Consider the following 25587-nt stretch of genomic DNA (forward strand, 5'->3'; position numbering starts at 1 on the left):
GGTAAAAATAGCAGCAATACCTAGACGAGCCTCTAGGGGCAGGGCAGGAGATATTGTACAAGGCAATATTGACTCATCCAGAGTACTGGGTGGAGAGTCAATACTTTCTTCAGAATCAGACTCGCAAATGTCAATGCAAGTGGACATCATGCCTTCATTCATGGTACAGGGCAGGTTCAGAGAAAGCTTCTCTGGACAAGGCAAAGAAGCTTCAGCATCAGATTCGCAAAACCGAAGCGCTGTCTCACTCTTAGATTCGGCTAACAATGTCGAATCCGAGGAGTCAGAACGCAAAATTTGCGGATTCAAGATCGCTTTAGGTTGCGAAACTGACGCTTCCATATCGCAAACCTCCGCGATCTGCGGAGCAGACTGCAAGGCATCTAGGACAGAAACACTGGAGCAACTGTCATCAGGCAACAGGCCTGCACAGGTGCGAACAGAATAAGACATAGATTCATTTGCAAAAGAAGTGGCGACAACAACAGGAGAAACTTTATTAGACACATCAATAATTTTCTTAAAGTTGCATAACTTTGGAATTTTCCCCATGGCAGGCTCACAAACGGACAATCTTAGAGAACCTGAGGGAAAAAATCTGTCTTCCTTAGACACAGGACCACACAGACCTTTTGCAGCCATACGTGCGGTGGCGACATCAGACCGCACTGGTTCAACTTCCACACAAGCAACTGCTCTGAACGACTTGCACTCAGACTTCAAACACTCAGTTGCTTTGGGAAAGGGAATGCATTCAAAACTCACTTTCTTTAAATTCAGAGGATTGGAACAATCGTCCGCTGACAATGTGTTTTTAGCAGATTGAAGCGCATGTAGTTCATCCAAAATCATTCTCCACACGTCAAACAGCGGAGTCACAAAGTCAGAGATACATTCACCAGTCTTGATTAAAGTACACGCAGACTCAATGCACGCATACAAAACTGCTTCGTTTTTAGAACGGTAATGATTGCAAAACGATCTCCAATCACATTCCAATTCATAGACCAGGAGCTCGATCTCCCATTTCTCAAATGGGGGCTCCCATGCACACTTAACAAAGGATGAACAATCATAGTGCGCACAGTCTACAGATGGAACTGGAGCAGGAACATAACGGGAATCTTTTACCTCTTTATTGGGATCAATTAATTGGTGTGTGTGTAATTCATCCAAAATGATCTGCCACACATACATCACCAGATCCACAACACACTCGTCACATTCATCAGAATCAATCAAAAGGCACACAGAGTCAAGACAATCGTTCAGGACATCCGCGCTTTTTGCGATGCAAAAATCGCAAAAGGCTTTCCAATCGAAATCAAATTCCTCCACCAAGGCCCCGATTTCCCATGAGGCAAATGGCGGTTCGAACAACCCAGTATCTAAATAATCTCCATATGGGTGGGGATCAGGAACGAGTACAGATTTTTTAACTGCTTTAATATAGTGTGCGATCCTACCTATAGCAGGATCCACATAAGCTTTGGATTGGGGCAAAAAACCTGGAAACTGATCAGCAGATGCATTATAAATATCATTATCATACTGCATGGTTTTGCCCATTTCAGACTTGACAGAAATAACCTCTCTATCTGTGGTTGCCATGGGCAACGGATCTTTCCGCTGGGAAGCCTTCCTAGATCTTTTACGTTTAGACTTAGAGGCTTTGGATGGCTGCTTTATGGATGAAAGAGTAGATGGAACAGCTGATTGAGCTGCTGACAACAACTCATTAAAGGGGAACTGAAGTAAGAGGTATACGGAGGCTGCCATATTTATTTCCTTTTAATCAATACCAGTTGCCTGGCAGCCCCGCTGGTCTATTTCTCTGCAGTAGTGTCTGAATAACACCAGAAACAAGCATGCAGCTAGTCTTGTCAGATCTGACTTTAAAGTCTGAAACACCTGATCTGCTGCATGCTTGTTTAGGGGCTATGGCTAATAGTATTAGAGGCAGAGGATCAGCAGGGCTGCCAGGCAACTGGTATTGCTTAAAAGGAAATAAACATGGCAGCCTCAATATACCTTTCTCTTCAGTTCCCCTTTAAAGGGGGTATGGTAATTGAGGTAATCTCAGCCAATTGTGAATTAAAAAGGCCAAGAATTCCAGGGGTCTTTAAATCAGGGTGGTATGATCTAACACATCATAGCCCCACATTGACATTTCGCCCCCCAACAGAATGTAGACCATTTGGGGGGCCCAGGTAGACACTGGGGTGCATTGGAATTCAGGGTTCGCTAACAGTTTCGTACACTCAGACAAAAATTCGTCTGCTGATTCAGGTTCAAGTTTTTTAAATCTCTTAAAGGTACAAGAGCCATATTCGACAAAATCGTACAAATCGGAAATTCCGTCTACACTGGGGTTGTGGGTTGGGCTGGTCATTCTGTAACGATTGTAGAACTTTCTCCGTGATCAGCGCACAACGCGTGCGCTGACACGGCGGAAATCCTCCACAAGCGTATATTTGCAGGCACCCAGCAAAAGGTGCTACGCACCTGTAGAGGGAAATTCCTGTCGGCAGATGGCGCTGGGGAGTGCAGAGGAACCAATCCTCTGTACCTCCACAAGTGCCAGACAGGAATTGTACGAAGCGCAGAACGCAATCGCAAGAGAGGCGATTGCGAATGAGATTGAGCAAAGGGACAGGTTGTATGTGTGTGCGCCAATCCAGTCGCCACCCCGCGACCGCGCACACACAACAGCAGATATGAAATAGGAACGCGATCGCGAGAGGTGCGATTGCCAGACGTGACACAAGGCAGATCAGAATAGAATACGAGGGTAGCAAAGGCACAGCAAATAATACAATGAGATACGGAAAATAACAAACGCTAGCTAACCGCGAACACCGCACTCATTCGCAACAGTGCACGCGGTTATGCGCGGTCTCCACGTGATAAGCACAATAGAGACAAGCACGCCTAACTAACCATCGACAGACAAACATGAAACAGAGGACGAGAGCGCTTGCTTAACGGTTACCTCACCAAGCCTCCAGCAAGCGTAGCAGACAAGACAGACACACGAAAACAGGGACAAGCGAGAGATAGGATCCACAGCACTAGCGAAAAGTAGCTAGCGCGATCCCAGGAGACAGAACAGAAGAGATAGCTGGTAGCAACCGCTGCACCAGCTATACTCCAAGAACAGAGATCAGAACCATTTCCTGTCGACCACCTTTGGGACAGGACAATGGCAACAGGCAAGACAAGACAGAACAGGCAATACAGATAATACAACCTGACTGGGCTAGAAGGGGAGCCTAAAGCAACCCCCAGGAATTAACTATACTAGATAGCAATGGCTGACACTCCAGCAGTGTCCATCAGGAACAGACCATGGAAAGGAAATGACCAGCAAAGCCTTCTGGGAAACATAAAGCTCTTATAGTGCCAGTCATCAAAGAAGGCAGGTAGGGGATTTGCATAACGAATGTATGCAAATTCCCCAGCAAGAGAACAGACCAGAAACTTGCAATGGAAAGACAGGTCTCTGTTCCAGAGACCTGCAGCCCACAGACTAGAGGAATGGACAAACAGCTGTCTGCCTGTGCAGCCAGCTGAGCGGATCATCACAACGGAAGAGTCTTTGTTAAAGAGAGTCTGAAGCGAGAATATATCTCGCTTCAGACCTCATAGCTAGCAGGGGCATGCGTGCCCCTGCTAAAACGCCGCTATAGCGCGGCTTAACGGGGGTCCCTGTCCCCCCAAACCCCCTCCGTGCAGCGGGGGAGCGCTTCCTGGTTGGGGCAGGGCTAACCGCCGCAGCCCTGCCCCATGCGCGTCTGTCAGACGCGTATCTTCGCCTCTCCCCCGCCCCTCTGTCTTCCTTCACTGAGAGGGGTGGGGAGAGGCGGCGATGCGCGTCTGATAGACGCGCTGGGAGGCAGGGCTGCAGCCGTTAGCCCTGCCTCCAGGAAGAAGATTACCAGCGACCATTTTACGACCAACTTTTGCGGGGGGTGGGTTGGGGGTGAAGGGACCCCCGTTAAGCCGCGGGATAGCGGCGTTTTAGCAGGGGCAAACGTGCCCCTGCTATATATAAGACCTGAAGCGAGATTTAGTCTCGCTTCAGTGTCTCTTTAAGTGGTGGGCATGTGTAAACAGGAAGCAGCAGACTGCAGCAGAACGGACAGAAACAAGGAATTGTCCCTCACGTTACAGCTATAGGTCTTATTTTCGGAGGATGTCTAATATTTCAAGCATGCTTGAAATATAAGACAGGTCTTATTATCGGAGGATGTCTTACTTCAGGGGAAAGACGGTAGTAGATGAGGTAGAAAGCAATGTTGCTATTTTTGCAGATGATACAATTTGTGCAGAATCATTGTAACGATATGTGTCAGCAAGTAACAGAGTTCTGATTATTAGGTGATCTGCAGTATCACCTATAATGCAGATATATACCTAATTATATGGTGATCTGCAGAATTACCAATAATACAAGTATACCAGCAGCTAATGTGATAGCAAGGATAGTGCTTAGTGCAACAGTAGTACTGATAGGTTAGCTGTACCTCTCCAGAGGAGCTGGAGGGCACTAACAGTACAGAGCCCCTCACCAGAGACAAGGGCCCTCTGGTGAGAGTAGAGTGGTCAGACTAATCGAGTTGGCAACAGACAGACCGATACGGTACAAAATCAGAAGGCAAAGGCAAGAAGGTTTTAAGAGGCAGAGTCGGCAGCAAGATCAGATAGGCAGAAGTACAGAATCACTGAGAGTAAGAATAGTCAGAACGAGCAAGAGTCATACACAGATAATAAACAGTATTCCGATAATTATAGCTATCAAACAAATTCTATCACTGTGTGAAATCCCCGGTTTCCTCCCGGATCAAAGCACACCGGATCTATCTAAGGTCTGAGCGCTGACACGAAGTATTCGCAACAGCAGACAAGTTGCGAGTGAATCAACAAAGCTTAAGAAGCAGAGGAGACCCCTTCGGCAAGCCCACTCCCATCAACCAATGAGGAGTGGCGAGCGTCTCCTCTGACGTCAGCTGACCGGCCAGTCGGCTGACGTGCCTCCTCCCCGCATAAAGGTCCCGTCTGTGCGCGCGCACGCGACAATGCAGCCCTATGTGCTGCTGACAAACCCGTCCTCGGCATGCTAGACGCCCGAGGCCCGGATAGATCGCTAGGCAGCGAGATGGAGGCAGCTGCGGTGGTATCGCTGTTCACCGCAGCTGTCTCTTCCATGTTTGTTACAATCATCAAGTCTCAGGAGGATAGTGACATTTTGCAACAGGATCTGGATAGGATGGCTATATGGGCACATAAATGGCAGATGAAATTCAATGTTGACAAATGTAAAGTCATGCATTTTGGTCATACCAATGGTCTAGCACCATACAAAATAAATGGGATACAGATGGGGACCTCAAACTTGGAGAAGGACTTAGGAGTACTCATCAACAAGTTAAATAATAGTATTCAATGCCAAGCTGCTGCAGCTAAAACAAATACAATTTTGAGAATTATTAAAAGGGAAATAAAATCTTGAGATGCTAGCATAATATTGCCACTGTTCAAATCTCTAGTAAGGCCACATCTGGAATATGGAATTCAGTTCTGGGCACCACATTACAGGAAAGATATTGCAGTTTTAAAGCAGATGCAGAGAAGAGCAACAAAATTGATACGAGGGATGGAAGGTCTCACTTACCAAGAAAGGTTAGATAAACTGGGTTTATTTAGTCTGGAGAATAGGCACCTTAGAGGAGATCTAATTAACATGTGTAAATACATCAGAGGGCAGTATAAAAGCTTGGCAGATAAGCTTTTTGTCCCTAGGCCTTTACAAAGGATTAGGGGACATGATCTGCACATGGAGGAAAATTTTTTTGCCATTTATTTAGGAAAGGGTTCTTTACAGTAAGAGTGATTAAAATGTGGAATGCATTGCCACAGGAAGTAGTTATGCCAAACTCTATATATGTGTTTAAATGGGATTTAGATGCTTTCCTTGCGTTGACAGACATTCATGGCTATAATTACTAGGTAATGCCCGGAGGTGTTGATGATGCAGGGATTTTATCTGATTGCTATCTGGAATCGGGAAGGATTTTTTTCCCTTTTGGGGCTAATTGAACCATGCCTTGTAAGGGTTTCTCGCCTTCCTCTGGATCAACAGGGATATGTGAGGGTGCAGGCTGGTGTTGTACTTTATTTTCTGGTTGAACATGATGGACGTGTGTCTTTTTTCAACCCAAATAACTATGTAATTATGACTATTGATGTCACGGTTAGTCCTGACAAGGACTATTGTGGTCACAATCAGTCCTAATAAGGACAATTGAGGTCCCTAGCTGGTAAACTGCAACGAGAAGAACACTTATAAAGCAGTGAAACAGCACTGGATAACACACAGCAACCTATCTCTCTGTCTAGGAATATGAATAAAAAAGGCCTCTATGGATTAATAAGGTTAGAGATCAGATAAAATTAAGTGGAAAAAGAATGCCTAAAAGGCCATAAAACGAGGGCATGATACGAGAATTAGAGGGGGCCTCCAGGTTTTGTGCAACAGTTTGAAGAGGGCTCACATCTCACCTAAACTTCAAGTTAGGTTAGTATCCCTAGCATACTATAAAGTCTGGTATCAGGGTCTGCCTTCTTTGTTGCCTTTTATGACAAAATGGCAGGACAGACTTAATAGCCAATAGCCAATGGGATGAGAAAGATTGGCCTGATGTATTTACCACCTTGGCTAGCTCCTCGGCTAATTGTGATTTTAAAGAGAGGAGTTGAATGGTTCCGGATCCCGCAGCAACTGGTCCAATGTGGCCTGATTACAACAGATACATATCTTATAGGATGTAAATCCACAGCTGACCAGGCTCATTGCTGGTGGTATTGCCCACTAGTTCAGGAATTTTGGATAGATTGGATTGCATTGGCCTCATTGGAAGTTATGGATGTGACTATCCAGCCTGACCCTTGGATGGCCTTATTTCATAAGTCTTTTCATTCTCTTAGTAGACATCAAAAAAAGTCAATATTTCAATGCTGACAAGGCTCTCTTTGCTAAAACTTGGAGATCAGTCCTGCCTTCCAGGCCAGATCTCATCAGTAAAATCCACTTCATCTACCTGTTGGAAAAAATTACAGCCTACCTCAAGGAATCCAGCCCAAGGTTTGACCTCATTTGGGATCCATGGTCAGTATGGACATCAATCCACACTCCATAGCTGGCTTAGAATATTTTACTTGGTGGTGCTTCTGCATGTCTAGGCGTATGGGGCCCATTACATTAATACGCAATATACTTAACCTCCCATGTGTTTTTCTTCTTTACAGTGTTTACATAATACTTCTCTGTAAGTTGCTACAGTTGTTATTACAGTTCATAACCTGTATGATAGTCTGTATTTTGTGTGCTTGTTTCTTTTATGATTGAGAGAAAAAAATGAATTGAAAAAAAAACAAATGAAAAGGAAGTTTGTTTTTTTTGTTTGTTTTTTTTTAAAGGAGGGGACTGAGGCTGCATTAAAGGAATACTTAAGGCAAAAAAAAAATGATATTTACTCACTGGGGCATCCCTCAACCCCCTGAAGCTGGATGGTGCCCTTGTAGCCCCGCTCCGATCGTCCTGTCCCCGCCGGCGGCTACTTCCGAGTTCGGCGACAGCCGCCGACAGGCTGGGAACGCAGGTGATTCTCCGCGTTCCCAGCCGCTATATCACCCTCTATGCTGCTATAGCGTATATATATACATTTATTGCACTTCTTATAATTGCTTAAAGGAATACTTAAGGCAAAAAAAAAATCTTTACTCACCTGGGGCATCCCTCAGCCCCCTGAAGCTGGATGGTGCCTTCGCAGCCCCGCTCCGATCGTCCTGTCCCTGCCGGCAGCTACTTCCGGGTTCGGCGACAGCCGCCGACAGACTGGGAACGCTGCTGATTCTCCGCGTTCCCAGCCGCTATATCACCCTCTATGCTGCTATAGCGTATATATATATGCTATAGCAGCATAGAGGGTGATATAGCGGCTTGGAACGCGGAGAATCAGCTGCGTTCCCAGCCTGTCGGCGGCTGTCGCTTCAGGGGGCTGAGGGATGCCCCGGGTGAGTAAATATAATTTTTTTTTTTTTGCCTTAAGTATTCCTTTAAGCAATTATAAGAAGTGCAATAAATGTTGTTAAAAAGGAATTAGGCTAGCAAAGATTGAAGCTGTCAATCAAATCACTAAAGATCTAAAATTTAATCCAAAGTATATCAACTCCAAAAAATAAATAAAAAAAAGACTGCATTGGACTACTAAAAGATGAGGGAGGGAATTCCGTGGTGGAAGACCAAAGTTGATTTAAAAACTTGTCTTCACAAGGGAAACATTATTATTGCAAATTAAAGGTGCGGAAGGGTCCGAATTATCTTGACAGTAAGCAATGGACCATATTCAAAATAGGTGCTGTTAGCAGCGGGGTTCCACAGGGGTTAGTACTTTCAATTTATTTATTAATGACCTAGTAGGTGACATACAAAATTGTGCAGAATTATCAACTCTCAGGAAGATGGTAACATATTGCAGAAGGATCTGGATAGGATGGCTATATGGGTACATAAATGGCTGATTAAATTTAGTGTTCAAAAATGTAAAGTCATGCATATTGGTCGTACCAACGGTCTAGCACCATACAAAATAAATGAGATACAGATGGACAAATCAAACTTGGAGGAGGTCTTAGGAGTACTCGTGGACAACAAAATAAGTAATCAAATGCAATGTTAATCTGCTGCAGCTAACGTTATTAAAATTTTGGCATGCATTAGCGAAATAAAAAGTTGGGCTGCTAGCATAATACTGCCCCTTTTTAACTCTCTAGTACGGCCGCATCTGAAATATGGACTTTAGTTGCTAGGACTAGATTATAGGAAGGATATTGCTTTTTAGACCAGGTACAGAGACAAGCAACACAACTGATAAGAGGGATGAAAGGTCTCACTTACCAGGAAAAGTTAGATAAAATGACTTTATTTAGTCTGGAGAAAAGACGCCTTACGCTGGGTACACACTATGAGATGTTCTGGCTGATTTACTATCAGATCGATTATTTCCAACTTGTCCGATTTGCTTTCCAATCGATTTCCGTTAACTTTAATAGGAAATCGATCAGAAAATCCTCGGTAATCGATCGGAAAGCAAATCTGACATGTTGGAAATAATCGATCTGACAGTAAATCGGCCAGAAAATCTCATAGTGTGTACCCAGCATAAGAGTAGATTAATTAACATGTGTAAATACATCAGAGGGCAATACAAAAGCTTGGCAGATGAGCTTTTTGTCCCTAGGCTTGTGCAAAGGACTAGGGGATATGCACATGGAGGTAAAAAGTTTTAGCCATTAATTTAGGAAATGGTTCTTTACAGCAAGATTGATTAAAATGTGGAATGTATTACCACAGGAAGTACTGTAGTTATTGCAAATTCTTTATCTGCGTTTAAGGGGGCTTTCCTTGTGTTGAAAAACATCCATGGCTATAATTACTAGATAATTCCTGGTGGTGTTGATCTATAGATTTTATCTGATTGACGTCTGGAAAGAATGTTTTCCCCTTTGGGGCTAATTGGCCCATGCCTTTTAAGGTTTTTTTTTTATACAATATTTTGAAAGCGCTACAGTGATAAAATAAGTATAAACCACTAAAAGTCCAAAGCAAACTAATAAAAATAGTAAAAATTAGTACAAGTTCATATGAGTTAAAAAGCTCTCTGACAGCCAGTCCACTTTATTTGTGCACCAGATGAAGTGCTTCAGTACAGGTGCGCTTCTATGTCAGCCATAGCAGGCTAGTGTAGAAATCTCCAAATGTGAAAGATAGCGCTCAGCTGTATTCTTATGTCCACCACCATTCACCCCGTGAGGGAATAGACTCACCCCGCAAGTTTGACCACTATCAGATTGGTCAATAAGCGCCCAGCAATGTGCGTTTCCAGCACTTTATGGTTGCCAACTCCTCTTTCTTTACTGGGGTCCTGGGTGGTGTGTCCAGATGGATGCGTACCTCACATAAAGAGCTTCCATAGCGTAATTCAGTTATAAAAAATATAGTTTTATTATTAAAATGCACTCACAATTTGGTTGCAGGTAATAGGGCATAGAGTTTAGACGGGCTCTCCCCCGTTGCCTCCTGGGTAGGCTAGAAGATGAAGTCCCGCTCTCCCTGCTTATTCTCCTTAACTGGCAAAGACAGTTTCTGTACGTCTGGCAAGCTCCACCCGACGCGTTTCGTCATTACGAGTGACTCATCGGGGGAGCAGTGGAAAAATGTGATTTTCTCTGACGAATCATCGTTTACCTTATTTCCAACCGAGTGTACGTTTGGAGACAGCTGAAAGAAGCATTTCATCCATACTGCCTTCTCCCAACCGTAAAACATGGCGTGGGTTCTGTGATGATCTGGGGTGCTATTTCTTGGAACTCCGCCGGGCCAATGATTTCCCTTCATGGAAGAATTAACAGCCGAGACTATTTAGGAATTTTGGGCGACTAAGTTCATCCTATGGTTCAAGAACTGTTTCCTGAGGGGAATGCCATCTTTCAAGATGATAATGCCCCAATCCATACAGCTAGAATTGTTAAAGAATGGCACGAGGAACATTCTATTGAAGTTGAGCATCTCATCTGGCCACCACAATCCCCAGACCTCAACATTATTGAGCCTTTATGGTTGTTATTAGAGATTCAAGTAAGAAGTCGATTTCCACCGCCATCGTTTCTAAAAGAACTGGAGGGTGTTTTAACTGAAGAATGGGCTAAAATTCCTTTAGAAACAATTCACAATTTGTATGAATCAATACCTCGGAGAATTGAGGCAGTAATTGCTGCAAAAGGTGGACCTACACCATATTAAAATATATTTTGTTGATTTTCGAGGTGTTTCCTTTATTTTGTCCAACCCCTGTACAGTGGCAAACATATAGACACTAATGCTATGCCCCTCTTTTTTTCTGCCTGAAATAGTTAATATTCAGCTATGGAACTGACAATGTTTCTCCAGTCAGAAACCAGTGACTCACTGATAACAAAGTACAGCTATAAAACACTTTACTAAAGACAGCCATACACTGGTCGATTGCCACCAGATCGACCAACAGATAGATCCCTCTCTGATCTAATCTGATCACAGAGGGATCTATTGGCTGCCCATACACTGCACACAGACTTTGAATTGATTTCAGCATGAAATCAATTCACAACCTGTGGAACTGCCGCTGCCACCTGCCTCTCTGCCCCTGCTTCCCCTGGCCTGCCGCTATACATTACCTGTCCGCCGGGGCGAACTCCCCAGGTCCCTGCAGTCTCTCACTTCTTTCACCGTCCTCCTCCTTCTTCACTTCCTGTCCCCTGTGACAAGGAAGTTCGAACAGTAGAGTGCCCTCTACCGTTTGAACTTCGCCTTCTCACAGGACGGGACAGGAAGGGAAGACGCCAGAAGAAGTGAGAGACTGCAGTGACTTGGGGACTTACGCCGGCGGACAGGTGATGTATTGCTGCCGTTATGCTGCGTTGGTCATCGCTGTATTGAACGCCGCTAATGACGCGCTCCGCCTGGACAGATCGACTGAATTGATCGATTTCGGTTGGAAGTTGGTCAATCGGTCAACATTTGCGTAACGATTTCACAGCAGATTTGATCACAGTGATCGAATATGCTGTATATTGGCGGGCAATCATGGTGTATGGGTACCTTAAAGGGAACCTGAAGCGAGAAAAATGATTTAAAATAAGCACATGACGTAGCTGCAAAATAATATTACATACTAACCTCACCATCAGTTCCTCTCAGAAGCTCACCATTTTCTTCTTACAGTGATCCCTTCCAGTTCTGACAATATTTTGTCAGAACTGAAATATACCTGTAACGATTGGGGAATTATTTCCGTGGTCAGCGCACAGGACGCGCGCCGACACTATGGAAATCCTCCACAAGCATGTAATTCGAGAGAACCCAGCTATGGTGCTATGCACCTGTAGAGGGAGATTCCCACCGGCAGATGGAGCTGTGGAGTGCAGACGAACACAGCCTCTGCACTGCCACAGACGCCAGATGGGAATTGTACGAGTTGAAGAAATGCAGGGCAAGATTGCCCTTAAAGAGAGAGAGAACACAGAGACAGGATGTATGTGTGTCCACCAATCTAGTCGCCACCCAGCGACGGTGAACACACAACAACGGAAATGAAGTGGGAACGCAATCGCCAGAGTGGCGATTGCCTATAGTGACACAAGACCGAGCAGGACAGAGCACGAGAGTAGCAAAAGGCACAGCAAGCAACAACAAGAACCACAAGGAAAGTAACACTAACTAAACGCGAACACCGCACTAATTCGCAACAGCGAACACGTTTAAGCACGATCACCGCGCGTTAGGCACCCAGTGATAAGCGTGCCACCCTAACTAACCAATGTAACACAAACACGAAATAGAGAACGCGAACGCTTGCTAAACGGTTACCTCACCGAGCCTACAGCAAGCGTTCGTACAAGACAAGACAAACAGATGGGGCTACCAGTAGCAACCGCTGCTCTGGTTAGCGCCCCTAAGGCAGAATATAATCCAGACAGATGCAGCAGCCAGTAGCAACCGCAGCTCTGGCCTACACTCCCAGACAGACAGAACGATTTCCTGTCGACCGCCGCTGGCGACAAGACAATCGAGACAGAGAGACAGAACAAGGCAATACAGATAATACAACCTGACTGCACTAGAAGGGATGCCTAGTGCAGTCCCCAGGAATACACTAAGATAATCTTTAGCAAACAAGCAAGGCTGATTCTCCAGGAGAGTTTAGCAGGAACAAACCGTCATGACCAGCAAGGGATTCTGGGAGAACAAGGTATTTATACTGCAAGCCTTCAAAGGAGGCATGTAGGCAATTTGCATGACAAGTGTATGCAAATTCCTCAGCAGAGCAACTCTGAAACTTGCAAAGAAAACACAGGTCTCTGTTCCAGAGACCTGCAGCCCTCAGACTTAAATAATGGACAAACAGCTGTCTGCCCATGCAGACAGCTGAGCAGATCATTACAATACCAGTTGCTGTCAGTTATTTATCAACAGCTGTCAGTTACAACTGAATGTGTAAGGTAATGTCCATGTTTCCCAAAGCTCAAGTGGGCGATATAACAGTTTAACTATGTGCTGACAGGAAGCTGATAGGGGGTAATGGCCATTTTTAAAATGGAGGATGGAGAATTCCATTCATCACAGTGGAAAAATGGGACGCAGGAGAGGAGAAAAAGATTGAGTAGTAGACTACACAGGAGGTAAGTAGGATCTGTGTATGATTATTTTGACTTTTTATTTTCAGTTCAGGTTCTCTTTAATGAGGAACTTCAGCCTAAACAAACATACTGTCATTAAATTACATTAGTTATGTTAATTAAAATAGATAGGTAATATAATCTCTTACCCACCCTGTTTTAAATGAACAGGCAAATGTTTGATTTCATGAGGGCAGCCATCTTTTTGGTTGAGAGGAGGTGACAGGGAGCATGAGACACAGTTCCAACTGTCCCAGTTGCTAGGCAACGTGAATAACAACATAGGAAATCCCATCATGCTTTGCACAGCATCAGGGAAAAAAAGCCAGAGCAGTTTTCTTTGATGGGTGGAGCTTCGCTAAAAATGCAGCTAAAAATGATGCTTTGGTAAGAAAAACAAAGTTCTGATTCTGTGAAACTGTTAAAGAAACACCAAGCCTTTTCAGTTCTGCTGAGTAGATTTTTAGTGCAAAGGTTCACTTTAAGCAGATAACTAGGCTTCTGACTGCAAGAGAAAAGATAAAAAGGTCAATAGTTCATGTATTTTCACGTTGGGACTCTTGAAACACTGCAATTGAGCAGAGACTATAGAACATTATGCTAGGTACACACGATGTGTTTTTTCAGTCCATTTTCCGGTCGATCGTTTTTCAATTCGTTTTTCCGCTGCATTTTCCGCTCAATTCTCTTATCTTTTCTTATCAATTTCCATCCACTTGATAAATGATCAAAAGTAATATTGGACATGACGGAAATTATTGTGTATACCTAGCATAACATTTGCTTTGTAAATGTTCATACATAAAATAAAACTTTGAGAAAAAAGTCATTTTTAGGAGTAGTGAAGAGGAAAGGAGCCTAAACCCCTGTGTTGGACAGAGGGAGCGATCTTGACAATACTGTGCAAGTCTTTGTAGTTGTCATCATATGTTGCTGCTCTCTTGGGTGCCACTCTAGGTGGTATATAATCTGCAGTAGACAGTGGGATCTGCAGTAGACATCCCACTGTCTACTGCAGATTTTTAGGAGTAGGAGGACAGATCCAATTGTTCATCTTATTAATTTATTTTTAGTGCAGAGGTTTTTAGTCCGGAGGTTCACTTTAAGTTGGAAGCAACTAATATCTACCATATACCCTCACTACTGCCCACCAAAGAGTAACAGAAACAAAACAGAAAAAGTGTACAGCTAGATTCACACAGCACACTGTGATAGTGGAATGGAAAGTATTGGCCTGCACAACTATTCCGAACCATGGTCTGCTATGCTGACAGACACAATCAAAGCCTATAGAGACAGACTACATCTGCTATCACTAGGCTGTCAAAAGGTGGATATGCAAAATTCTGCACTCCTGAACTGGAGGACAATGGCACTGGGATTATTTGCCCTACTAAATAGACTTTTTTGGGTTGGTTTTGGCAGTCGTCGGCAGGGCTTTCTCCTGTGTATCTTCTTGGCTTCCCTCTGACATGACAGCTCATACCAGAGCCATTCTGCACTTGGCTTCCTTTTCACCATTCCCACTTCCTCTCCTATTTAGCCACTGCCCTGACACTCCTTCTCCATCCTAGGTCTGAACCCTCTGGTCTACCTTACTGGTATTCTTTTAATTGGGCGCCAGAGGGCGTGGCGCACCGATGACAGCCCAGAGGGGGGTGTAAAAAAGGCCAGCCCAGTCCACAGACCAGTACATATCAGGGTTGCCAACCGTCCAAGTAAATTGTAACTGTTTCTACTGCCCACAAGGGTGCCCATTACCACAATCTTGCACACTGTGGTACAGGGAAGCTGATCCCGTGGGTCTAAGCCTGAAGAAGTTCAAGGCATCCTCCTCTGTCGGTGCCTCCCTCTCTCTCTTGCCCTCCAATCAGTAAGGCTCTTTTGCACACACCTCTCTCCTGCCAATGAAAGAGAGGGAGACAGTCGAGTGAGCCCACCCACTCATCCCCTTACAACTTTCATCGGTGGCTGCAGGAGCATGTGTGTGAACTCCGTGGGGGTCCATTATGGTGCTGTGGTAGTTCATTGTCTATCCTCACTAGGTCTGTGGAGCAAGTATCCACCTAACATTGGTTACAAATAGGATATTAAAGAGAATTTGTATTGTTAAAATTGGACAAAAGTAAACATACCAGTGTGTTAGGGGACATCCCCTATTCCCCTCTGTCACAATTTTGCCGCTCCCCGCCACATTAAAAGTAGTCAAAAACAGTTTTAAAAAGTTTGTTTATAAACAAACAAAATGGCTACCAAAACCGGAAGTAGGTTGATGTACAGTATGTCCACACATAGAAAATACATCCCTATACAAGCAGGCTGTGTACAGCCTTCTTTTTGAATCTCAAGAGATCATTTGTGTGTTTACCTTCTTCTCTCCTGCGGCTCTGTCCACTGAAAAGTGACAGGCTGATTGTCTCTTTCTGCAGACAGCTCAGGTGTATGTAATTCATCAGTATGTGACAGCCCAGCTCCTTTCACAGCCTAATGTCGGGCATACATGGCACGTTTTATGCGCCGGATGCGGACGCATTCCCGCTCGTCCGCGCGGATCGATTGCCGCTCGTCCCCGCCGGCGCTTCCTTATCACTGCTCGATTCCCTGCCATTGTCCGCCGGCGGGAATTAAGCGAGCGCGGGTCGAGCGGCATGATCGGGCCAGCTGAATATTATCAGCTAGCCGGATCAGCTGGTCGATACACGGTACAGAAACGTACCGTGTATCCCCAGCATTACAGAGAATGATTTATCCAGCTTGTAAAAGGCAGCTCTCTTCTCTTACTGACAAGAGAGCAGAGAGGCTGCCTAATGTAAATAACACACACGGGAGTGTGCATAGAGTGGGCCTGAAGGGGGGGGGGGGGCGTGCATAACAGATCAACAACACTGAAGAGTTGGCAGCCTTCCAGACACAGGGCGACAAATCTGACAGGGGAAAGATAAGTTGATTTATTACAGAGACGGTGATAGTAGAAAGTGCTGCAGTAAGCCAGAGCACATTAGAATAGGTTTAGGAACTTGTAGGATAGTAGAAAAAAAGGAAAGGAAATTTTTGTTACAGAGTCTCTTTAACTGCCTGCAGCCTGACACATACAGCTGGCAGAGGAAGGGACAAAGCAGAAGCGGTGGCTGCAGAGCTCTGCACTTTATTACTTTCAGTTCACAAGCAGAGGAGAGAAAGCAGTGCAGGCTCAGTGACAGGCTGTCAGTATGCTGTGCACTGCTTGTCTCCTTTGTTTCCAAACTTAAAGAAAGTGTAGAGCTTTGACAGCAAATCACTCTCCGCAGTCCATTCCTCCCCCGGCCTGAAAGCAGCCCTCTGTTAGCTGGGATCTGTCTCTTGCAAGGCGACTGAGCTTCCTCTTATCTGATCCCAACACCAGAGCCGGGACAAGGTCCTCCAGCACCCAAGGCTGAGACACCAAAGTGCGCCCCCCCATCCCTCCCACCCCAGCCGCCACACACTGATATCTAATGGACTGAGAGGCGCCAACCCACCCAACACCTTAATCTCTAGTTATCTGGCTTGCAGTCACTGCCATGTAGCCCCTTTTCGTATTTCTCTCAGCTTCAAACTCAATAGGGGAATGATAGCTGAGTGAGTTGTTCGCCCCCTTCTACACTTTGCCCTGAGGTTGGAGCCTCTCTCGACTCTGCCTCGGTCCAGCCCTGCCCAACACACTGACAGCTGGACAATTAGCAGCCAGTGAGTGAGACTGAGAAAATAATCTGTAATATCTGAGAAAGAAGGATTTTTCCCAGCAAGGCAATGTTTGTGACTGCCAGGAGATGGAGTGATAGTGTTGTGTTTTCCATGTGAAACAGAGGCTCAGAATTGCATCCATCAGCCCTGACATCAAATCCTGTCACATGGCTCATCCTATAATAGAGGGAAGCCACTGGATCCTGCAGAGGCTTCCATGTCCTCTTCCTCCAGACCATGGCCGCTCCTGCCCGGGATCCTCTTGAAGTTTGTGTCCATGCTCCCTGTTGTGCACTTGAACAAGTAAGTCTGCGCCTGCGCAGTAAGCCAAAGCCGCTTGTCCGGCACTGGCTTACTGCACTGGCGTAACCATATTTGCGCAGGCACAGTACACCGGAGAGTGGATGTTATCTTCAGGAGGGTCCCAGGCAGCTGCAGTGGTCTGTAGGAGGACACGGGAAGCCTCTGCAAGATCCAGTGCCTCCCATTTTTTTATGTATCTGTTTTTTACATCCCAACTTGCTTTGTTATGGCCAAATCCAGCAAAACAAAAACGACATGTTTCGGACCCAAAGGTCCTTACTCATGAGTAAGGACTTTATGGGTCCGAAACATGTCGGCTTTATTTTGCTGGATACGTCCATAAGAAAGTCTATTGTCAGTGGACAAGTTGCGGACCATCTGTCTTTATATATTCTCGATTGGATTGGAGTTTCCACGGTCCAGCACTGTCCAGTGCCTGGGGTCTGAGCGGTACTACTATTTCATCTACCAACCTGCTTTGGGTACACTTTAAGTCTCAACAATTTACCTTTTTGCTTGGATGCAGCACTCTTGTAATAAGCTGTGACATAGCATCTTTTTCAAGGGCACATACTGTATATAATTCCTGGCTGGACCTGCTGGAAGGCACGGATGTCCAATTAATTATGCTGCTCCTGAGCTACCACAGCCTCTGCTCTGCCTCAGCTGTTCCTCCTGCAATGATTGAATACTCATACTCCGTTCGACCATGTGAAGTCTCGTCAGTTCCTGTAAAATTCCAGCTTGCGGCTTCCTCCTGTGTTTCAGTCTGGGAGGAGCCCTCGTGCTGAGCTGGAAGCAGTGGTGTGGAGTGGATGCCCGCCCACAGCCTGGCCTGGGATGGTGAAAAAGTGGCAGTGGTGGTACTCGGCGCTGCCGCGGTAGTAACTTCACACACTCACTCTCTTAGCCATAGAAGGCCACGTGTGTGGGCACACAATGGAATCTGCCTGCATGAACGGCCGCATCGCCAAGTACCACACTGCCGCTATTCCACCATTTCCCTCTTCAACATCGAATGCAGGCAGATTAGGCTGAAATTTTCGTAATTTCACGTTTCCTTAATTACGGATGCAAATTTTGCTGCTACGGCATGAATTCGTAATTGCAATACAAACCATAATTCGTAATTCCATAAACAAAATTTCGGTTTCGTAGTTTTGCGTTTTTGGCGCAAATTCGCGTTTAACACAAAATTTTGTGTTTTCTATAGAAACAAAGTTATTTTAATTACGAAAATGAACGTAATTTTGTTTCTAATAGTAATTATGCAAATTTAGGTAATGGCTAAACTCAGGATTTGTTTGTGTTACGTAATTGATTGTAATTATGGAAAACGATTTTTCTCCATAAACTCAACATTTTGCGAAATTCACAAAATTTCGATTATGGTCGTAATCGTAATTACGTGAAACTTTGCGTAATAGTAATTAGGTCATTACGCTCATCACTAGCGGGGCGAGAGGCAAAAGGTGGACACTTGACTTCACTCAGTCGGCAGTGGCACTGTCTGTCTGAGAGTACATAGGCATGTCACTGACTATACTCAGAGGAGCTCACAATCTAATCCTACCACTGTCTAGCTGTCACACTCACTGCTTTTCCTTTTTTTTTTGGAGGGGGGGGGGGGGTCTGTGGATATCCAGCACCAGGTGTCAAATACCCTAGGTACGTCACTGGTCTACCTTGCTCTCCATTGATGTGATAGGGCACAACGGATAGCAAAATGGCACACCAAATCTGCTTGTTACCTACATCTTACACAATGCCAATGCGGGGAGCATGTACCCAGTCCTCCTCACAAGTGGCTGCAAATCAAGGTCAGTAGCAGACTGATACCTGCTGTTCTGCTGAGTAATCAAATTTGGGAAACGCCAACAAACATTTCTTAACCTATCCAGTTCTCAACTTTCACATGCTATGCAAACTTCCTAGGAGTGGATGGAATAGAACAATGCAGAGGCAAAACATCATTGTTTGAGAAGTAAAAAGCAGAAATGAGGACGCATCATTAGACAATTTTTTCCTGGCAAACAAAAGAATGGTTGCAGACAGGCACAGTTGTTCCAAATTGGCTGTTGAAGTGCAAGTTAAGCATGGAAGAGGGTAGACTAGGAGAAAGCATTAGGAAAACATTTGAAATAAAACGCGAATGGTTCTGTAACAAAAGAACCAGAACATTTAGAATAAGGTTCATGTCTCAAGTGCCCACCCATGATGAAGCCTTTGCTTATTTCCTTTCACAGCTGTAATCTAACTGGTTGCTCTGAACATTTTCATAACATTGCTAGTTTCCTTTACACCGTTCTTTATAACTCGATCATACCAAATATATTAATTAACATAGCTTGTTTGACACATTTTTTTTTGTCTGTTACAGCTGCATATGTTGGAACAAGTAGGGGAGACACTCAGTGGAATGGCCCGATGCCCCTATGATCCAAAACATGGAAATGTTGCTTTGTTTGCAGGTAAGAAGTTAGTTTGAAGAATGTATTCTAGCTTATGGCTTCAATTCAACAAGCATTACCGCATTCGGTAATGCTGAAAAGAGCTGACTTTACGGAGCACTTAGTAAAATGTTAATTCATCAAAGCAGTTACCGCATGAGAAGCAGACATTCCTGTGCAGAGAGATAAATTACCGACTTGTTAAGTGATTACCTCAACACATGTCAGTAAAATGTCAGCAAATGTTAATTCATCAAGCTCACAGCATTCGATAACATGTGCGGTGTTTATCTCCAGCTCTCCCCTGTCGATAAGGAGCTTGGAATGCCTTCTCCGTGTGTGACAGGACCATAGAAACCTCCCCTGTCCCCTGCAAGTGCTGCTGATAGGTTGGCCAGGCTTCTCGGGTGGAACAGACCCCCCCAGGCAGCCAGGGGAGAGAAAATAATTAAAGTTATTTTCCAGGCACCCTTCTTTTCTAGGCACCCTTCAGTAGTGTAATCCCTTGAGTGCCTGTTTAAATATGCAGGGATGCAAGTGGGAGCTCGTGGCAAAATGACCTAAGCAGGGAATGTGTAATGTTTCTCAGCAGTTCATCTAAGCTGTAGCAAGTAAATAGAAACTTAAGACTAATGAGACAGATTCAGCAAGAGCAGAGGCAGCTCAACAAATATAAAAGGCACATGTATAGGGATGTGGGTGCTGCCTCTTTCCTATTGTAATGCCCTCACTGCATGGACTTCTTCGGTAACTTACCAAACATCTACCACATGTGTGAAAATATTGATGAATTAGCACAGTGAAGTGTAAAATACCGAATGCGTTTTTTTAAGGACTGGGATTTTGTTATCGAACACCCTTTGATGAATTGAAGCCTATGTCACTTAGTTATAATTGACCGATCACTTGATATTTCTAAAAAAAGGTAGGTTTATTTACTAATATAATTATATTAAAATGACATATTAAATAAGTGTTACTGTAACGATCGGTGAAGCACAGAGAGGATCTGATTACCAGTGATCTGCAGAACCACTGGGAATACAGATGTATACCAGATTATACGTGATCTGCAGTATCACTGATAATCCGATATACTAGCTAACCTCTGTTCACCTGAGTAGAGTGTAGTGTTTTGGTGTAACAGTAACACTTAGAGGACAGGGCCTCAGTACAGTAAGGCGTACTGTACAGATTCCTTCCGCAAACCTGAGCTCTCCAAGGCGGGAGGAGTCAGGCTGCCAGCGGGAAAGATATACTGAAAGTAACCCTCTGGCGGAAGGGTCACTTAACAGAACGAGGAACCGCCTCTAACAGTAAGGTCGGTTCTCGAGGTCGGACAAGCCAGGTCGTACACACACGGACAGATAAAGTACAAGATCAGGAGGCAAAGGCGGAGTCAAAGTACAGGCAGGGTTCAGCAACGGGGTATCAGAAATATCGGGGTACGAAATCAGGAGGCAGAAGCAGAGTCAAGGAACGAGCCGGGGTTTGGCAACAGAGTATCAGAAATATCGAGGTACAAGATCAGAGTTCAAAAGGGTAGTCAAGGCAGGCAAAAGTCATAACAAATAAATACAATCAAACTAGTACTTTAGCTATCAACAGAATCTAGCTAAGTGTAGGATTACAGCTCCAGCTGGTCCCGGCACACTTGCGGATCTGACTACGGATCTGGGTGCTCCCACATATGTGATCGCACGCCAGACCAAGAGCAAGTGAACAACCAGCAGTATATATACTCTAGGACCTTTCCAGGACCTCCCTAATTGCTGGTCCAATGAGAGCAGTGGAATTTGTCAGCTGACCCAGCTGGTCAGCCGATACCCTTCTAACTGCAATTTAAACTCTGCCTCTGTGCTCGCGCGCGTGTAAGTCTGAATCTTGGTGGACTATCAGTCCCAGCCACACCAGTACTGTCATGCAATATATCTAGTGCGGGGGCCGCCTCTGATGCGGATTCCGCCGTTACCAATGCGGATTCCGCCGCTCTGCCTAAGCGGCATGCGGCAGTTTTTCCACGTTGTGACGCGCTGCTGAACGCGGAAACAGCCGCCTCATTGTGAGAGACGGTGGCTCTTCCGCGTTTCCTCACAATACCCCCCTCCCGAGGAGTGGACTCCGGACAACTCCCACCAGGTTTCTCTGGATGTGAGGCATGAAATTCTCTCCTTAATTCGTCTGCATGCATGCGCGTCCCCGGTACCCATTGCCTCTCCTCAATGCCGTACCCTTTCCAGTGTACGAGATATTGTACTGAGTTTTGCACAACACGTGAATCTAAAATCTTTTCCACCTCATATTCAGGTTGGTCATCTACCAACACAGGGGGAGGAGGAGCGGAACCCACCTGGACCGCAGGTTTGAGTAGGGACACATGAAACGACCTTGCGCCCCGCATGCTGGCAGGAAGATCAATGGCGTAAGTCACGTTATTGATTCTTTTAGTCACTGGGAATGGACCCACAAACCTGGGACCCAGTTTGGTAGAAGGCTGCTTCAGGGTCAAGTGACGTGTGGACACCCAGACTAACTCCCCTGGCTGAAACTTCCATTCCACGGATCGTCTTTTGTCTGCTTGACCCTTCTGACTCTGGAACGCCTTCTGCAAATTCCCCTTAACAATTCCCCAATTGTCCCTAAGTGATCTCTGCCAATCCTCCAGTGCTGGAAATGGGGATGACACGACTGGAAAAGGGGAAAATTTGGGTGATCTCCCTGTCACAATCTGGAATGGAGAGAACCCAGATGAGGAATTCTTCAAATTATTTTGTGCAAATTCCGCGAAGGGCAAAAATTTTACCCAGTCAGTCTGTGCTTCCGCAACGTAACATCTTAGGAATTGTTCCAAAGACTGGTTGATACGTACCGTCTGCCCATTAGTCTGTGGGTGGTAGCCTGACGAAAAAGACAACTTCATGCCCATTTGGCGGCAAAATGCCCTACAGAAACCAGAGACAAATTGGACTCCCCTATCCGACACAATGTCTTCCGGAATGCCATGCAGCCGGAAGACGTGAATGATGAACAACTCGGCCAGTTCCTGAGCAGAGGGGAGTCCTTTCAGGGGCACAAAATGGGCCATCTTGCTAAAACGGTCGACTACCACCCAAATGACCGACATTCCTTCAGACCTGGGCAATTCTCCCACAAAATCCATGGACAAGTGGGTCCATGGCTCACTCGGGGTGGGCAAAGGCTGCAGCTTACCTACAGATGCCAGCCGGGAGGGTTTACTCTTGGCACAGACCGCACACTCCCTGACATACTCTTTGCAATCTGTTGCCAAAGAAGGCCACCAAGCACACCTGGCAATCAGATCCTGCGTTCTAGCAGCTCCAGGATGACCAGCATTCTTATGGGCGTGAAAGAGGTGCAGGATTTGTAAACGAAAGGGCAAAGGGATAAACATAACCCCCTCGGGTTTTCCCTCAGGAACGTCCTGCTGAAATGGACCCAAAACCTCCGTCCAATCCTCCCAAGTCTCTGTTGCGGCTAACACTAGTTCCCGCGGGATGATAGACTCAGGAGCGGGTGGCTGTGCCGTTTCTGGTTCAAAACACCTGGAGAGGGCATCTGCCTTGACGTTTTTGCTGCCTGGGGTGTACGTGATTATAAACCTAAACCTTGTAAAAAACAAAGACCATCGGGCCTGACGGGGACTCAATCTCTTCGCCCCCTCGATGTATTCCAAGTTCTTATGGTCAGTGTAAACTGTGATCGTGTGTTCTGCCCCCTCTAACCAGTGGCGCCACTCCTCAAATGCCAACTTAATAGCCAGAAGTTCCCGGTTGCCTATATCATAATTTTTTTCTGCAGGTGAAAACCTGCGGGAAAAATAAGCACATGGGTGTAATCTGCCCTGCAACCCAGACCGTTGCGACAGCACCGCCCCCACCCCAACTTCTGAGGCATCAACCTCCACAATGAGGGAAAGGACGTGTCAACATGCCTCAAAATTGGTGCTGAGCAAAATAATTTTTTCAATAAAGCAAATGCCGCCACGGCTTCAGGAGACCAGTGGTTGGTATCCGCCCCTTTTTTCGTGAGACTGGTAAGGGGGGCAACTAAAGTGGAGTATCCCTTAATGAACCTCCTGTAATAGTTCGCGAACCCCAAAAATCTCTGCAGGGCCTTCAACCCCACTGGCTGTGGCCACTCCAACACGGTTGTGACCTTGGCAGGATCCATTGAGAGGCCCGAGGTGGAAATTACGTATCCCAGAAACGTGACCGTGGTCACTTCAAATATACACTTTTCCACCTTCGCGTAGAGCCTATTCTGTCTTAATTTGTTTAGGACAAATTTTACGTGAACCCTGTGTTCGGAGAGGTTATTGGAATAAATTAGTATGTCATCGAGGTATACCAACACGGATCTACCCAAAACCTCCCGGAATACCTCATTGATTAATTCTTGGAAGACGGCTGGCGCATTGCACAACCCGAAGGGCATCACTAGGTACTCGTAATGCCCGTCGGGTGTGTTGAAGGCCGTCTTCCACTCATCACCCTCTCTGATGCGGATTAGATTGTATGCCCCCCTCAGATCCAATTTAGAGAAGATCTTTGTGGCTGTGACATGCGTAAATAAATCGTCTATCAAGGGTAACGGATAGCGATTTTTTATCGTGATCTTATTGAGGCCCCGATAATCAATACAAGGTCGGAGACTCCCGTCTTTCTTTTTAACGAAAAAGAAACCGGCCCCAACAGGCGACCGGGAGGGCCGGATGAACCCCTTGGCTAAGTTATCACGAATGTATTCCTGCATAGCCATCTTCTCTGGACCGGACAAGTTATACAGGTGACCCCTAGGAGGCATACAACCAGCACGGAGATCAATGGGGCAATCGAACGGGCGATGAGGGGGTAACTGATCAGCAGACTTAGGACAAAATACATCAGAGAACTCTGCATACTCTTTGGGAACCCCCTCCACAAGAATCTTGGTCCGACCCAATGTCACCTTCCCTAAACACTGTTGGTGACAATGATCGGACCATCTGGTTACCTGACCCGTAGCCCAGTCTATGTGCGGAGAATGGATTTGCAGCCACGGCATGCCTAAGATAATAGTGGAGGTAGACATGCGTAACACAAAAAATCGTAACTGTTCCCCATGCAGTACCCCTATGGCGACCTTCACCTCCGGGGTCTGTGACAGTGGGCGATCCCGTTGCAGAGGGGAATCGTCTACTGCCGTGACCTGAATGGGGGGACTCACTGGAGTGAGGGGAATACCCAACTCCTGAGCAAATTCAAGATCCATAAAATTAGCCGCTGAGCCAGAATCAACAAACGCTTCAGTGGCTACGGACTTATTCTCCCATGTGATAGTACAAGGGAGAAGCAATTTTTTCTCTTTAAGGGGTGAAAATTGTGTGCCTAGGGTGTCACCCCCCACTACTCCTAGGCAAACTCGTTTCCCGACTTGTTAGGGCAGTTTCGCACCCTATGCCCTGCTGCTGCACAATACAGGCACAGCTGTTCCGTCATTCTCCGCCGTCGCTCCACCTGGGTCAACTTCGAACGACCAATCTGCATTGGTTCGGGCGGAGGCAAGGCCGGAGAGGGTGAGACAGGCAGAGAAGGTGTTACTAGGGGTGTAGCGGATGGTGCCGCGTAAGATGTCACCCTGACGCGGTGACTACCCCTAACCTGCTTCTGATGGCGTAACCTACGATCAACTCGAATGGCCGATGATATGGCCTCATCGACTGTCTTGGGCTCGGGTACAGTTAACATTAGATCAGAGACTTCCTCCGACAACACAGACAGGAAGTAATCCATCAGAGCAAAGTTATCGAATCTAGTGGTGACTGACCACCTACGGAACTCTGCCGCATAATCCT

At 45.7% G+C, this 25587-nt stretch overlaps 1 protein-coding gene across 1 annotated transcript in view; it reads left to right on the forward strand.

Moving 5' to 3' along the window:
* The window catches only part of LOC137509098 (semaphorin-6B-like), a 729870-nt gene that overhangs the window by 144313 nt on the left and 559970 nt on the right, over window positions 1–25587 (forward strand). The window contains exon 3 of the mRNA XM_068233804.1: window positions 19664–19754. Within this exon, the coding sequence (XP_068089905.1) occupies window positions 19664–19754 (91 nt within the window). The remainder of the gene's footprint in view (window positions 1–19663; window positions 19755–25587) is intronic.

This window comes from Hyperolius riggenbachi, chromosome 1 (assembly GCF_040937935.1).
Source record: "Hyperolius riggenbachi isolate aHypRig1 chromosome 1, aHypRig1.pri, whole genome shotgun sequence".
Lineage (NCBI taxonomy): Eukaryota > Metazoa > Chordata > Amphibia > Anura > Hyperoliidae > Hyperolius > Hyperolius riggenbachi.